Source organism: Haliaeetus albicilla, chromosome 9, assembly GCF_947461875.1.
Source record: "Haliaeetus albicilla chromosome 9, bHalAlb1.1, whole genome shotgun sequence".
Lineage (NCBI taxonomy): Eukaryota > Metazoa > Chordata > Aves > Accipitriformes > Accipitridae > Haliaeetus > Haliaeetus albicilla.
The window spans coordinates 17,045,586-17,062,277 of NC_091491.1; the positions used below are offsets into that span (position 1 = coordinate 17,045,586).

Genomic DNA, 16,692 nt, shown 5'->3' on the forward strand with positions numbered 1-16,692 from the left:
AGAAGGCAGTGAAGTCTTCTCTGAAGAGTTTGGTTTTGAAAGAGTGGCTAGAGCTGCTGAAGCCACATGTCAGGCAGAAAGTCTGCTGCTCGTGTCTAGCACAGGAGCTGTGTGCCTGTAAGGCACTGTTGAAGCAAGAGGAACCCAGATCAGAGGTTATTTGTGCTGGTTTGAAACGCAAGCTTTGAGAAAGAGCATGTGACTTATTTTTATGAGGAGAAGGAATATAAGAACTTCTCTTACAAGCTGTTTGCAGAAGGTTAGGCTTGATCTTCAAGCTTGGGCTGATAAAGATGAGGGAAATCTGCGTGGTTTGACACTTGCACAGATTCCCCAAACTGCCCCGTGTGGCCTCAGCCCTTCGGTAAAGATGGGCTTTTGAACGTATGATGCAGGGAGTCACTGGGCTTCCCAGTGAGCGAGGGGATCTTCCTCCCCTGCTTCCTCAGCATGGGGGTGAGGGACCCGGGGGAAGACATCAGCTCTCAGGAGTGGGCAAAAAGACTTACTAACCTGGGGATATAGTTAGTCAGGAGAGTCGCTGAGTGTCCTGGTTGCTCACCTTGCTCCTTTGTACACAGTCATGGATTGCCTTGTTAAGGTTTGGAGAAGGGAAAGATTAGAAAAGAGGGATTTGTGAAAGGGATGGTTCTTCCCTCCTCCTTTTTAAATTCTCTTCTCTAAATTGGACAAAATTAGAGTGCACATTGGAAAGTCTGGCTTTGCTGGGGGTTGTTGTCTCTTCCACACACGTGTATACATGTTCAGGAATTGTACACTCTCTGCTAGTGCTCTTACTCTGTTTATATTGGCAGGTGTCAGAATTTCCTTTATAAGCAAGTGAAAATATGAGTAGAGCCATGAATTGCCATGTCCAGAATTGCTCTGCTGTTTTTCCCCCCTCCCTTCATTAAGTTCAGTTCAGTCCCCATTTCCTGTCAGTTTCAAAACACTTTGCTATTTTAGTAGTTTGTAATCCAGACTTCAGTGCAGTTTTTTCTGCTTGAGAAAAGGCCCTTTGGTAAACAGACCATTCTGAGTCACTATTAGTCATTGAAAATAGTCATTTAAAATCCTTTCATGTCAAGGATTTTTAGGACTCTTAATCCAGCCTCCTGCAGGAGCTGGTCATTGGTCTACTCACACAAAAGAAGGAAAAATCTAGAGAAAAACCATCAAAGAGAGGATAAACATGGAAGAAGAGTTAGAGAGTCTGGAAGAAGTTGCTGTGGGTGGAGAGATCTGGCGATTGCTACTGTATGTTACAGAATGATCCCAGTATATGCTAGGTTTTTGAGAAAGATGAAGCTACTGTAAGAGAAAGAGGTCAGACTGAGCTTTGTGAATTTTACTGTGAGACAGGATAGATAGAGAGCTGGGAAGTAAAGGCGACTGTTTGTGAAGAGCTTTTGTTTCCCTAGAGGGAAGTTTACTGCTTTGAAAATAGCGTCTGTTACTGCCCTTGTGCCTGAACAGTAGGAGCTTTTGTTTGATAATCTCTTTGCTCTTTGTAACCTTTGTGCTGTGTTGGTGTTTTATGTACCTTCCTGAGCAAGACTGCAGATTCCAGTGTCTTCTCCCCCTTCCAGGTGAGGACACAAAGGCAGAACAACCTGTGGTAAACAGGAGGTCATCTGAGAACATGATGGGTTTAGTTTTACGTAGGGGTCTCTCTAGAAGGAAGAGACTTCTTTTTATGCACATTTTTAATCTGGTCATTTTGACAGGCAGGGAGAGGCTTGCTAATATTATTTGCAGAAATGAGGTCTCCCTACTTGTGGTGCTTGTGATGGTTTCACTGTCGTGGTGTGTGAAACAGGACTTGTCTTTGCCTAGTGACCCAGTATGGAAAGCTACTGGGTTCATCAAGCTGTTGAAAGCTATTATTTTGTGCTAGCTACCAGCCTCTTTCCAACACAGCTGAGATTAGGGGGCTGTGAGGAGCTGTTACTAGCAATAAGCTGTCAGTAACAGGTCATTTTCCTACTGTGGACAAGATTTTCTGTTGCTCAGTCCTGTGATTTTTTTAGCTGCTAGCCTTGATGTGTATGAGCCCCCTGAGACAGCAGCTGTACCACTGGGGAATGTTGATGTGCCCCTCTGTTGCTCATGGTTTTGCTTCTGTTTGAGTGAGTAGGAAGGTTTCTCTGGAGTATCCTTTACCTTCCCAAATGTGCTGCCCTTTCTGAACAGGGTAGTTCTGTTTGCCAACTCTTTTCCCAGCAGGACTGCATCGTTTGGAAAACAGATGAAGAAGGGATGTATGTGTGCATCTGCTGCATGAAGTGGAAGGTGGGTGGATAATGGAGCTGTGCTTAAGATGCTCTGGCATTTGGCATGGGAGCCCTGTCGGTTCCCATTTGGTGCCGCTCTGTCCATGTAGATCTCTAGTGATTAATATTGCACTAATTACCAGGATTGTCTGCATTTCTTAACTGCTAACAGTGGCAAAGACCTTCTTGCACACTCTAGGTTTTGACATCTGTTAAGTGGTTGCAAAAGTCCTAAAATCCTCTCCTTGTCTGTGCTCCTCTTACCAATTGCCAAGAACAGGAATGTGCCTTGTTTAGGAACAGAGTTTCCAGAAGCGTGTAGGAATGTGACCCTGGTATGAGAGATGATAATTTTCCCAGGCAACGCTCTGTCTGGTCTGCTTTCCAGCTGCGGAATCGGGGAAGATAGGGACTGGGAGAAAGCACAGATGGAGGGTCAGCATGAGTTGAACTTGATCTGTGGGCACAGTGCAGCAGCGGTAAGTGCCAGTGACAGTGCTCAGAGAAGATGTGCTTGTAATCGCAACCTGTGCAACCTCTCCTGGCAGATGAGGTACGTATTGCAAGATGAATTAACCTAATAATGTAAAAATGGTCCTAGAGAGGCCACACCATGTGCTTTACCCATTTTCCTATGGAAATGAGCTGTCTTGGATTTTAGAGATTGATAATTAAGGTAAAACAGCCACATGGAAGTTGGGGATAAAATACCCAGTATAGTGCAAACAGAGGTTTGCGCACTTAGGGCTTTGAGGAAAATCCTGTTATTGCTATTTAAAAAAAAAAAAAAAAAGGGGGCAGAATTTGGCACAACTATAAGAACATTAACGACTTGTTTTATTTGGTGGAAATTAGAGTTTCCATAGGTGGAAGATGGTCATTTTAGCAGGAAATAAAGATCTTGCACTATAAAAATAAATATAAAACTGGTGCATTCCTCCAGTGTCATATAAAAGCTTCTTTTTTCTTTCCCCTTCAGGGTAGCATCCAGGTTTTCAGGAAAGAGAATCAGTGCAATTCTAGAGAGCTCTAACTGACCTCTGCAGTGAGTTAATGGGGCTGAATTTGTCAGCAAAACTGGGTCAAAGCTGAATTGCAAATTGGAAGAGGGATGTTGTCTGTGGCATAGGGCAAGCCTCGGTCCCCCATGAGTCTAGGCATTGATACTCGTATTATTTCTCTCTTCCAAACTATAGAGACCTACTAAAATCATGCTGACTTGCTGTCTAAGGCTTTGGTGGCCTGTTGCTCAGCTCCAGATTGTTTCAGAAGCTAACATCAATGAGACAGGCTTTTAAGATTTTAAGTGTAAAGGACTTGTTTGAGTCTGAAACTCGTATTTTCATTTCCTTTCTTCTCCCTTTTTCACAGTCTACTTTTTAACCTTGTGTATTTACTGAGGCAGTAGCATTGCTTAATCCACACTTAGTCCATTTTGCCTTCTGTGAGTTCAGCGATGGTGTTTGAAACATATAGTGACTTTGCTGGTTTGTGAATCTTGTTGATGAACACAGGCAACGTGTTTTAACGTATGCCAGGGTTCATTTAACCACCGCTGTTGCTGGAATAGGAACTGAAGTGGATAAAATGCCTGGGTCCTTGTTATAATCTCACCCAATTTTCCTTCCTGAGTTTTGGGGTTCATGGGATGCAAGAGCTTACTCCAGTATACAAAAGCAGACATAGCAGTTAGCTACAGAGATGGTGGACGTTTTCCCCGCCTTTGCCACATGTGATCAAGCTGAAGTTTTTGCCTGCACCAGGACCGTTCTTGCAGCTATTTTATTTTTTTCTAGTTGCAGTTCCTAGGTCTTTTGAGCTCCAGAAATTTCTGTTGTCCCTGTACCCAACTCATCAAACGTTTGGAATAATCCAGGATCTCTTTGAGGGATTTATGGCTAGCACCTTTGAACATAAGACTGTATTTGAACAGGATGTGAGTAAAAGGAAGCAGTCAGAATGAGCAGGTGTTCTCATACACCCACTTTTGGTCATTCTGAGAAATGTATCATATCAGAAGAACTATATTTAGCAAAGTTGTATGTCCTGCCCCCCCCGTCTCCCCCTGCAGCATTTCTTCAGCCAGCTCTGTGATTGGGCCAGTGTGATCTTAACTTGTTTTGCCATCTTTTGTGGTCACTGAGCTCACCAGATCTACTCTGATAAGAAACAGTCCCAATGCATGTTTGGCCAGACTGTCACTTTTTTGCTGAGAAGTTTCTGGGCAGCCAGAAAATACTGAAAGAGGAAGTGAGCAGAGATGATAAAGTCATCTTTGATGGCAGCAAGACCAGAGAATGAAGTTTATGCTCCAGCTGTTGGGTGGAGGAAGGTCGCTCAGTACAGCAAAACACCAAAGGGTGAAGTATGGCAGATTTCTATTTAAAATTTGGTCTAGTATAAGGGTCTTTTTTGGACTGCCTTTCTAATACAATTATTCACAGCTGTTCATTGGGGAAGGACATCCAGGGATGTCCAGTCCATTATTAGAATGTGAAATGAGAAGTTTTCTTTGGTTGGCTCTGTTGTTTGCCAGCTGGCCTGGTTTGAAATGTCAGTGAACTGGTGTTGGCTTTGGACAGGGGAGTCTGGGTCAACATGAGGGGTGGGGGTTAACAGCTGGTAAGGGGGCATGTGCTGTATGAGGAGGAGACAGCAGATGAAGCTAACTTTTGGAGAAGTGTCAGGGGAGCATCAATATTTGCACAAGACAGCCAGTGAAGGCATGGCTTTTTTCAGATTTAGATTTTTTTTAGATTTAGAGTGAGCAAGCTTGAAAACTGACTTTCTTTAATAGACTTGAGACGGCTCGTCTGCATAGAGGGCACATAACTATCTGCAAAGGCTTGACCTGGTGGGTAGTTGATCATCACCATAATTCCTGCAAAAGAAATTTCTGGTGTTTTATATGCAGTGAGGAGTTGGTAAATTAAGCTGTGTCCTGATTTGAAATGTCTTTAAGCCCTTCTGCCATTCCCATCCATCCTTATGGCTCTTCAGGATTGGTTAGAGGGATTGGCAGCTTCCCTGCCCGCCCCCCCCCCCCCGGACTGTTGTTGAACTGTTTTGCTGGTCAGTGTTTGGGCTCAATAAAGTCACCATGTAGTGAGCTCTGGGCACATGGGTATTTGGGCATCCAGTTCCTACTAGGAAGTGAAATCTGAAGAACCACACCCAAAAGTTCAATAGCATTTAGGATCAAAAAAGTATGTTAGTTTTTAATATTCCCTTTTTAGGAAGAACAAGCATTTTTAATTTATGTAATTGTTCATATCTAGATAAAATTCTGACCTGTTTCAGGGCACGAACAGATTTCTGCCAATTCCCAAACAGGCCAAAAATGTATGAGATTACAAATAAATCTTAAAACTTTTTATTATGTTTTTTTTTAACTCCTAGCAAGGCAGCCCCCATCCTAACTCAAAAGCAATCAGATCATTGTTTTTGTGCCCTCCGTTTATATGAGAACAAGAGGTCACTGGATGACATTACTGCTTTGTAAATTTAGAACAAATAAAAGGAAATGCTATTTCACCTAGTGCGTCGTCATCCTGTGGAATATACTGTTCCAGGATGTTAGTCAAAAGCTGTAGCCGGAACATAAAAAATAGCTGGACCATGCTCGTTTGTAGCCTCGTTTGCCAAGAGGGATAACCAAGCCTCGTGTTCCAGAGCATCGGCTCATCAAGGCTGTAGCTGAGAGCAAACATCCCAGACTCCCTGGCTGGGAAAGGACAGCTTTTCAAGGGGAAGATTGCTGTGGCTTCTTCTGAAGATGACAAGAATGATTTTTTTTTTTTTTTTTTTTTTGTGTGTGTGTGAGATGTTAGACTGATCATCAGTCTCGTCTAGAGAGCGCAGTGTATGTAATAGCCTTTCTCTCTCTGTTAGTATCCTTCAACAGATGGATGTCTGGAGTTGAAATTACTGGCTTAAGTAGAAGGAGGTGAAAATGATGGGATGAGTGTTTTTCTCTCCATGTGAGTAAGAGCATGTTTCTGTTCATCTCAGTTCTGCCCTTATTCAGGACCAGTGTAGTGGCATGCCTGTTGCGCATCAGCCTGCGCAGCGGCTGCCTGCAGTGCAGGGAAAGCAGGAGTGTCTTACACTGACAAGGTACCCAGTGTTGGCTGTTGTGTGTGTGAGGCTGTATGAAAGGCAAGAGCTGTTGGACCACTCTGCGAAGGAAGTGTCCCTATTAACATGTTTCTGGATTCTTAATTATCATCATTAAAATGTTTAACTGTAACACCACTGCATGTTAATCAAAAAAACAGGTTTGTATGGTTTCTTAATTTCCCCAAAGAATTGTTACGCTAGTTACATTAAAATCTTCTCTGTCCTTCACTGTGAAGCCTGAATTGTCCCAATTTTTCCTCCTTAGAATAGGAGTGAGGTTTGAGATTGTGTTCTTTTATTTCCCATCTCTGGTGGTAGCACTAAATCCCAATGCAAATGTTGCTTTAGAACTGACTAATGGGGAATGCTCTTCATAGATTTATCTTGCACAAAGTTACATTTTATTTGCAGTTCTGTAGTTACACAACAGACCCTTTATTTTAGTTCTCTGGCTCCTTGGATGATTCAAGTATGAAAATCTTCTTGGTCTCCTTATTTGTTCTCTTGTCTTTTAAACTTTAACTTTGTTCTTTGAACAGAAGGTTGTCCAACACTGAATGTGGGGATTTTTAAGATGATGCAGTAGGTGACTTAAGAAGGAATTAGTAGTTTTCTATATTGGACAGTCTCTCCAGTGATCCAGGAAGTCAGTAGCCTCAGAAATTAATTCTTATTAAAGGAGTGTCAGCATTTCTGTGTTTTATGCCAATATTTTAGATTTCATGTCTTCCAGGGTGATTTTAAAATGATACTATATACTTTGCATTTGCCTTTTTTTTTTCTTCAAAATAGAGAGAAAAATAGGAAAAGGGATATCACTGAATAGGAGTGTTCTGAAATGGGATCGTTATGATAATAATTTAATTTTACCTACTGTTTTAAATTATTTTTCCCGCCTGCCCAAGCGTGTGCCAGTGGCTAGTTGAATGAACTGGTGGTTCCTTATAAAAACTGGCTGGTTTTAAAGTGATGAAAGGTTCTTGGATGCTTCATCCTAGGATGTTTGGACTTCACATAGGGTACCGTTGTACATACGCAGTTATAGATGTTCTTGGCTTTGCCACCAGAAAAAAATGGGGCCCTGTGCTGTCTGAACAAATTATTTGAACTTGGTTTTACTTCCAGGGAAAAAGCTGCTGCTTCTTAGCAGGACTTCAGAGATACTCTCATTCTTCTCTAACTTCACGCTGATTTTTGCAGTAGTGTTTCATGCTCTGTATAAAGTTTCTCTAGGGTAGTGATTCTTACATAGCAGAGTGTTTGATGGAAATAGAGTTAACCACTCACTTTTTCAAGGAAAAAGAAGATTCATATGATTACGTTCTTTGGGAATAAATTTTTTCAGAGCTGGAATTATTTAAAGGAAAAATCAGGGAAGAGGGAAGGAGTTCTTCAAAGTTTTATTTTTAGAGAATTGTAAATATTTATTTCTATTTGCTTACAATTGATACAGATCTGGTCATTATGTCCAAGAGAGAATGTTCCATGCCAAAACTGTGTTTCTAATATGAATGGCCAGTCCTTGCTTTAGAAAGGTATTTAGCTCCATTCATTGCCTACTTAATCTGCCTGTAGCACCCTTTTCTAGGTATTGGTAATGCCTCTGCGTAAAGTTAGTGTTATTGCAGATGAATGCTGCAATCTATCTGATGAAAAGAAATATATTTTGAAAATTGAAGAGCTTAAAGCAGAAATTTACAGGTGTATCTTTTTGGTGGCATTACATACACATTTCTTAGTGAATGCTCTGAGGCACTTCAACTAAAAGTTTGATGTTCAGCTTGAGAGGTTTTATTTTTAATCTGTTTTATGAGTGATAATGAGAGAAGTGAGAAACAGATTGGAAAACAGTAGTTAACAGGGGTCATGTATTGGGGTGATGTGCATGGGTTTTTTAGTGTTCATTAACAAAAGTTTGGTTGCATGCTTGCAAGAGCCACACGGGCCTCATCAACCTGACACAATCCGAGTTTGTTTTAATCCGTTATTTCAAATGCTAAGGCACAATTTGCTGGAAAAGCAGATGATGTAGACAGTTCTTTTTCATGTACAAAATGTAGAGGGGCACAGGAGAGTCCAGGCTGCTGGAAGTTTTTAGAGTTGACATAAAGGGGAGCCTTTTGATTTTTGTTAATGGTGTTCAACCTTAATGCAGCTTTTCTTAAATCCAGGCCTTGCAAACACTTCAGTGTTGGTCTAATTTAAGAAGACAGTTTGATGGAAATCAGTACAGAGGTGTGCACAAAAGACAGTGTTAGTAAGATAAGATAACTACAGTGTGGGGAAGAAAGACTTTTGTCTTAGGAAGAATACCATTGTTGATTTGTAGTCAAGTCTGGACCCCAGCTGAACGAGCAGCCCTGTGGACAGCAGACATGCTCCTCCGAACAGCTAGGAGCTTTTACTTCTCTCTGCTGCCTCCATCTGACAAAAGGAGAGGGCATTGGCGGTAGGATACACAGAGACCTGTCTGCCTTCCTGGGCAGAGGGGAGCTTCGGCCACCCTGCATGTCTTCTACTGGTTTGTTAAAACACTGAATTGTTTATTGAACACAGGGCAACTAATGCATGGGAATTAAACCAAGGTAGAAACACACTGAGGACAGTATTTTCAGAGGAAGGCAAGCTCACCACAACCTCAAGCTGCTAGTGGAACATTTGTTGGAATAACTTTTACATAATAAACATAGAACAAGTCCTGAGGAGACATGAGGGTTCAAAATACAATGATTTCTCTTCTGGATTGCTTATTTTGTTTAATTTCTTCCCTCCTCCCTCGCCATGTTTGTCATGACTCCAAACAGATTTTTAGTATGATGTTACAGGGTATGTTATCTAATTCGTTGATTGCTAGAAACTGGTATATTATGCTGTTAACAAAGTGTTTTAATGTTGTTGCCAATTCAAAAAGTCATTAAGTACTTAAAAAAAAAAACACTTATGCAAGGTCTGCACATTTAATATATTAGCTCCTACTGCTCTGTGCTTGATTTGTGTTGTGCTGTTATTTGGGTATGAGAGATTTCTTTACTTGGTTCAGTATTGGGAATGACAGCTAAAAATCTCTGTGGCTCTGTACATTTATGAAGGAATTAAGGTATGTTACAGTGGAAGAGAAACATGGTTGAAAGTTGCAACTTCTGTTCTGTTGTGCAGCTCATTGCCTCTGAAAATAGCTTCAATAGACTACACTAGTGATAATGTGTTCTCCTGCTGTCTGTCACTGATATGTCCAGAATACACGCTATTAATTTTCTGTCTTCAGATTATCACTCCATGTCGGAAGCTCATCCTTTGTGCTGATAACAGAAAAGAGATGGAAGATTGGATTGCAGCACTGAAGACTGTACAAAACCGTGAACATTTTGAGGTAATAGGAAAAGATGTTCCTTTGCACTCTGTGCCTCCTCTCCTAAATAACAGCTTGTTTTGAGATTGGAGTCAGCTTTCAGTGAAGTTAATAGAAGTTGTTTTTATTACTATAATGGGTATAGTGTTAGGCCTTCAGTAAAAACTACCCCAGATACACTGAAGTGATTCTCCAAAGAATGCTTGTGGCTTTGTATACTCTCCCTTGGTAACTTTGAGAGCACTTCTCACGGTATGGGTAGGTTATGAAACACAGTTCTCCTCCCATTGTCTTTTCAATCTTCAGTTATCCTCCCTGTTCTAAATCACGTCGCGCCTGCTTGGTATTCTGCCTACTTCAGTACATCTGTTTGCTTTCTGGGGCCAGCACTGCCACTAAAAGAAGCTCTGTTGTGTTTTCTCCACTCTGATGCTTGTCTCCCTGTTGTCTCCTCCCTTATGCTGGCAGAAGCATTCCTCTGCTATGCAATAAACCAGTTGGGGAACTGATCTTGCTGAAAACTTAATCCAACAAAAAAATGGAGAAGGGAAGGGTCAGCTCTCCAGCAGATAAATTCTCCAGGTCATTTCCCTACACACACTTTTAGTGAGACAAGGTTGGGAGGTAGGACCGGAGCAGGAATGAAGGTGTGGCTGCTTCTTTAAGTGGTCACTTCTGGCTCAAAGACCTTCTTGAGTTACAGCTGGTGTGTATAAACTGCATGTGACCTACTCTTCCCTAGTAAAAGTGTTCTGTTTCTGCCTTTCCTGACTGCTATGTGCAAGTCTTTGTTTTAAGGAAAAAAAGTCTTGTTGCTCTATTTTAGACTTTGCTGTAATACATTTATTTTATTAGTCTACCCAGTATAGCATGGACCATTTCTCAGGGATGCATAACTGGTACGCCTGCTCACATGCTCGGCCAACGTACTGCAATGTGTGTCGGGAGGCATTATCTGGAGTCACATCACATGGGCTCTCATGTGAAGGTAAAGGTGCTGGCTTGTCTCCTGTTTTGGGAGTGCAGTCTTTATGGCTCAATGCCATGTTCCAGAGATAATTTAAGAGGAATGTTGTTAACAGTCTGCAAAAAGATGTAGAAAAAATGCTGCATAATAAACTTGAGAGAGCTACAGGCTCTGTATGAGACTAGAGGTCTTTTCTGGACCTGATGCTGAAACTTTTTGCTGCTGAATCCCTTTGGCTTCATAGAGAATTATCCTGCAGAAGTCAAGATCAGGATCTTGGCGTTTTGTAAAAGGATGATAGAAGTGATGATGTTTTCATGCTGGTTTTAGTGTTGGACCTGATAGTAATATAGCTGATTATTTTTTTTCCTATATACCTAAATACTGTCATCCCTTATTAAAGTCATGCTTCTGAAGTGAACAGGTATATACTTCTGAGGTATCAGAATATTCATATGAATACTCCTGTTCGTAAGAATAATCACATTGGTAAGAACATCCTGGTGAAGTGTTTGAATGCCAGGAAGTTATTCTTTTTCAGCTTTGGCATAGCAGACATGCCTGGCTGCATAGAGCTCATGCTTCTAGTGTGAATGAGGTTACACCCACACTGTGTAAAAGGATGCAGGAGTGTATGACTATGTAAATCATGTCAAATTTAACAAGGTGATAACTAAACTTTGTACAAGCAACTGGCAAAAGTGACAAGTCAGGAATTAATAGCTAGCTCATCTTACTCAGTACGCTTAGAGCTGATAGTTTTGGCAGCACTAACAAGGATAGTGTGTGCCCATGCTTTCTTCTGGAGCCAGATATGGTCACTTGGGAAAGCTTTTGGCACAGACTGCCACATTATACATTCTGAGGCAGGATTAATATACTCTTCTCTTCCTCTCTAGTGTGCAAGTTTAAAGCCCACAAGCGGTGTGCTGTGCGGGCAACCAATAATTGCAAGTGGACAACTCTGGCCTCTATTGGGAAGGATATCATTGAGGATGAAGATGGGGTAGGCATTAGTCTTAACTCTTCTAGCCTTATCTTGATGTGAAAGCACTGGCATGTGCTCTGCAGCTTTCTTCACTGTACAAATAGCAGATTCTGCCTTTATCTGTTAGTGATGTGGGAAAAGCCTTTACTGTTCAGAGCATGAGATTCTGTGTGAAAAGTCCAACCAGGGTCACAAGGACTCCTTAATACGAAGAGAGTCCTGCTATGGACTGGGGGAGTTGAGGTTAAATAATTGGAGGCATGGGGAACCTGGTCTGAATTTTGTCAAAAGAAAGATAAAAGAAACGGCTACTTGTCCCCCTTCTAGCACAAGCCCTTGTTGGTCTTTTTCAACTCAAAAGGTGGAGACAACCAAGGCGTAAATGAGTACCTTAGCATATGGGGTGTCTAATGCAAGTCAGTGTTTCCTGGGTAGCCTGGGGCGAGTCACCTGGTCTCTTTGTGCTTCAGTGTGATGTAAAATGCCAAAACAGGTCCTCAAGTGTTTTCTAGAAATTGCCATTGCTGTCCTTAAACAGTGCATATAAAGACTTGCTTCTCTGTATGTCTCAGTTCCACAGTGTATCCTGCACCCTTGAGTTGCACTCTGGAAGGTTCATATTGCTTCTCTCCCTCTGTACCATTTGCAGATCTCAATGCCACATCAGTGGTTGGAAGGAAACCTGCCTGTGAGTGCCAAATGCACTGTGTGTGATAAAACCTGTGGCAGTGTCCTACGCTTGCAAGACTGGCGCTGCCTTTGGTGCAAAGCCATGGTGAGTTGAATAGACATGATCATTTCAGTAAAAGGATAGTCTTTGATCAGCTCTTTGGCGTGTTCTTTTAATGACATTTACTTAAAATGAAATCTCTAACCGTGCTGTCAGTATTTGCCATGAAGGACTTTATTGTTCTTTCTCCAGATGATAAACTGCTTGCAAGAGAGAGAAATTTAAATTTGTGCTAAAAAGTATCACTGTGATGCATAGAAGTAAGACCTGAAATAAGTATCTGGCTTCTCTGCAAGCTCATTTTCTTTCGATAGTGAGCTTTCATAGAAGAATCTAATTACACTAGATATGAATCAGTGCCTCAGGCAGATGTTGGTTTTTAAGGAGCCATTATTTGTCATTTCTACAAGTTGGAAAGGTACAACAAAAAAGGACAATAAGGAATACTAAGCTGTTTTAATAACAACAATTTCCCTTCCCATTGCAATAGGTTTCTCTTGCATAACCGCTGCAGTGATGCAGATCTTGCTGTGTTTCCAGGTGTCTATAATATTAGTAAGAGAAGTATCACAAAATATGTGTTTATAATATGGGGGGCGGGGGCTCAAACCCCAGGCAAACCCTCTATCTTGCAGTCTTTGGGTACCAGAAATGACCGAAGTGCCCTACTCTGCTTTGTATTTCCTTTTTTGGGTGGCTTTATTAATCCCTTCTTCTCTTACCTCTTAATGTCCCTTCTTCTCTTACCTCTTGATGTCCCTCATGTCTCCCTGCTTTTTTTTTTTGCTTTCTTGAATTCCCAGCTTTTTTTCTTGCTACTTTTGATCTCTCAACTGAGACTAGGATTTTGAAAGCAGAATACCTGAAGGCTCTTAAAGCCACAGAATCTGTTATCTGGTCCTCTCAGCACTCAAAGTGCTAGTCTCATAAATGCAAATGGCAGAAAAAGTACATACTAATGGAAAGAGGAGCATTAGTAGAAGACTCTGATTAGATCATGCTTAAAATAACTTTATTGATTGACATTTCCTTGGATTTGCCCCCTCTTCCTGTCTTATTCTTCCTTTCCAGCCTCTTGTTGGGTGGCTTTATGAGTTATACCACAGTGCCCAAAAGGGTCTGAATGATTTTCTTTTTTCTTTTTTTTTGTTTTTTGTGTGGTGTTTTCAGGTACACACAGCATGTAAAGAGTTGTTGCCAAACAAGTGCCCTCTTGGGCTGTGCAAAGTATCTGTCATTCCTCCTACTGCTCTTAACAGCATTGATTCAGATGGTAAGTATCACTAGTAAGTAGTGCCTTCTGTCTCTTCCTCTCAGTCACAGTCCCTTCAGCTAACACTATTAATGCCAGACTCTATCAGCTGAAAATTCTGCTTCTGGTGTTGCTGAAATTCAAAACTGGAAGACATTGCTGAAGTGTGGTAGTGAACTGTTTGCTTTTGCATTCGGTTTATTAACCTGTAACATCAGTGCTTGCTGAGCTGCAGCTGTTAAAATTTGTTGAGAATAACTATATTGCAGAAGCAGTTTGGGAAGGTTGGGGAAGCTGAAAGTTTTGCATACTGCTAGGAGATAAGTGTGACATTTGGCAGCATGAGGTGTGGTTCGTGCTGGATTCAGGGCTGTGCACATTTGGCATTTACCCAGTGAGTGCCATAAGCACAAGGAAAGTATTAGCTTCTTCATAGCTGTGCTGGGGTGTGGGGTGTTGGGTTTTTTCTCACTCCATCTCCATGGGCAGCTTCACATCTCTTGGCTTTTCCTCCCTCTCCCTTCCCTCCTCCCCGACAGGTTTCTGGAAAGCTACTTGTCCCCCTTCTTGCACAAGCCCTTTGTTGGTCTTTGTCAACTCAAAAAGTGGAGACAACCAAGGCGTAAAATTTCTACGAAGATTCAAACAGCTACTGAATCCAGCCCAGGTCTTTGACCTCATGAATGGAGGACCTCACCTTGGGTAAGCAGATATTCTATGGAAGCACACATTCCTTGTAAATACCAGAAAAGTATGGGTGATTGATTATAAGCTCATCCCCAAATATAACAAGGAACCTATTCCTCGGAGAAGGCTGAACACATAGGAAGTTTGGAGGGGCTTTACCCTCTCTGTGTTTAGTGTTATTGATTAGCTAAAACCAAAAATGTTGTTGGAAAAGGTTATTATTGCCATTCATTAGTAACAGCAGGACAGCTTGAGGGATTTTGGGGGGATTCCAGAAACACTCCCCTGGAAGACAACCAAGCATGGAAAGCTTGCATCCAGAAAACTTGTCAGCAAACAGACTTGTAACAGGCATCCTGATGTACTGTTAACAAGAATTAACTTCAGTTAGATCAGGTGAAGAGACAAATGTCATAGGTAGCAAATTAATATTGTCAAATTGAGATTTATCCAGAAATAACTTACTTGGGAAGTATGTGAAATTTCCATCCCTTAATGATTTTATGGTGATATTGGGAAAACACCTTTTATGAGTGCTTTTGCTAAAGTTGGTTCTGCCCTGGGATCTAGATGACGTTTCAGGCTTGTTTACCATATTAGACTAGAAGATCTATGGATAAAAAAAAAAAAAGTGAGTGCTGTGGAATAAATTCCTTTAGTCTATTTCTGCAATTCTGTTTAAAAAAAGAAGTTTGGTCTCTAGTTTGCCCCTTCCAAATGTTGCTCTGTTGCATTGTATTTCAGTAACTTTTGTCATGAATGGGTGCTTCTTATAATAAGAGTCCACACAAGGTGAATTTCCTTCATATTTTTCTAAACGTGACTCAAAGTCTATCACGTAAGACCTGTAGATGCAGGGTGCTAAATCTGGGAGTGTCCACTCTCAGATAAGTGACCATTAGGTTCTGCTCTCCTAAGAACTATTGTGGTTTCTTGCCATAGTGCTTTGCAAAACACTGGCCTTTAAAACTGCAGCATGCTGTCCAGGGGATATGTTTGGCTGATAAATAATTTACAGAAAACTTTTAAAATTAAATATTTTTCTTCTTCCCCTCTGCAGTTGGACTGACTGTAGAGAGGAATTGTGCTTTTAAGCAGGACAGAAGGAAAGGGAGGGAATCAGTTATTTTCTCAAGCTGTGGTACACACTTCTAAAACAGCTGCTTTTATATGCTTCCTTGAAAAGGAAATGATGGTACAGGGTAAAGGCTGCTTCTTGATAATTTAAATATTCTCAGCTGGTGCTAGTCAAACTGTACCATAAGATGTAATTGCTGATAGCCATTTTTTAAGTGTCAACAATGCTTGAAGAAACAGGGATTTTCATGTGCTATAGCAAACACTGTTTAGGTAATAATAAGTAAATATGTACAAAATGAAAATAAAAGCAGGCAGTAGCTCTGGAAGATGTTCACTAAGAAGCAGAATTCCAAACAGCTTAAGAAGAGGTTGTCATTAGTATTCCAGAAGAGGTGAATAGAGAAATTCACACTTGTCTTGCTGGTGAGTTGTTTGCCTGCTTGCAAGGCAGACAAGGCGCCAGAGCATTGATTTATGTTGCATTCCCAGAAGGACTAAAGCTTGTGAGGCTTTACATCCTCTTACAGTTTTCTGCTTACTGAATGACTGCATAAAGTTCCCACTCTTCAAGCTTTGCTTTGATTGGTCTGGCCTTGAGTGCGAAGGCAGTGACATCAGACCACTCCAAACAGTGACAAGTAACTAGTGTTAGGCTGAACACACCAAATCTGCAAAAAGGAATTAATTTGATGAATAATCAGCTATCACATGCTTGTTTCCTCTTCTGTTCAGACAAAAGTGCCCTGCTTTAGGAGAGGAGTATGTCTGGGACTTACTTCTGTAGTGAATAGCCATTGTAAAATGCTTAGCTGTATTTATAATTCCTTATTTATAATAATTTTAATTCGTCTGTAGTCTGGCAGCGGCCCGTATTCATTGCAAAATCAGAGCCTACTTTAAGCAAGTCTGTTGTGTTTATTGCCTAGATTCAATTGTTTATAATTTCTTTCTGCAACAGCTGATTGTTCTTCCCTCTTGCTTTTTTCTTTTCCTTCTCTGTAGTTTACGCTTATTCCAGAAATTTGACACTTTCCGGATTCTAGTGTGTGGTGGGGACGGAAGTGTTGGCTGGGTTCTCTCCGAAATTGATAGCCTCAATCTTCACAAGCAGGTACCTGCCCAAAGAGCTTTGTTGGATGAAAGAATGAAGTAATAACAACAGCATGGGTTGAAGAGGACTTTCTTTGATCATACAGATGTAGTTTGCCCCAGGACTGAAGCCACTGAAAGCTTACCACAGCAGTGTT

The 16,692-nt window shown here is 41.2% G+C and overlaps 1 protein-coding gene across 11 annotated transcripts in view; it reads left to right on the plus strand.

Moving 5' to 3' along the window:
• Positions 1–16,692, plus strand: part of DGKD (diacylglycerol kinase delta) — a 61,805-nt gene that overhangs the window by 22,301 nt on the left and 22,812 nt on the right. For 7 of the 11 annotated variants that reach the window (XM_069791913.1, XM_069791915.1, XM_069791914.1 and 4 more), the window contains 7 exons: positions 9,658–9,762; positions 10,597–10,729; positions 11,608–11,714; positions 12,346–12,471; positions 13,597–13,699; positions 14,218–14,380; positions 16,448–16,556. In XM_069791913.1, coding sequence (XP_069648014.1) covers positions 9,658–9,762; positions 10,597–10,729; positions 11,608–11,714; positions 12,346–12,471; positions 13,597–13,699; positions 14,218–14,380; positions 16,448–16,556 — 846 coding nt within the window. Of the gene's footprint in view, positions 1–1,125; positions 1,258–1,307; positions 1,327–2,270; positions 2,293–4,596; positions 4,639–9,657; positions 9,763–10,596; positions 10,730–11,607; positions 11,715–12,345; positions 12,472–13,596; positions 13,700–14,217; positions 14,381–16,447; positions 16,557–16,692 lie in introns of those variants that run through there. The other 4 variants (XM_069791919.1, XM_069791923.1, XM_069791918.1 and 1 more) reach the window with 4 other exon arrangements.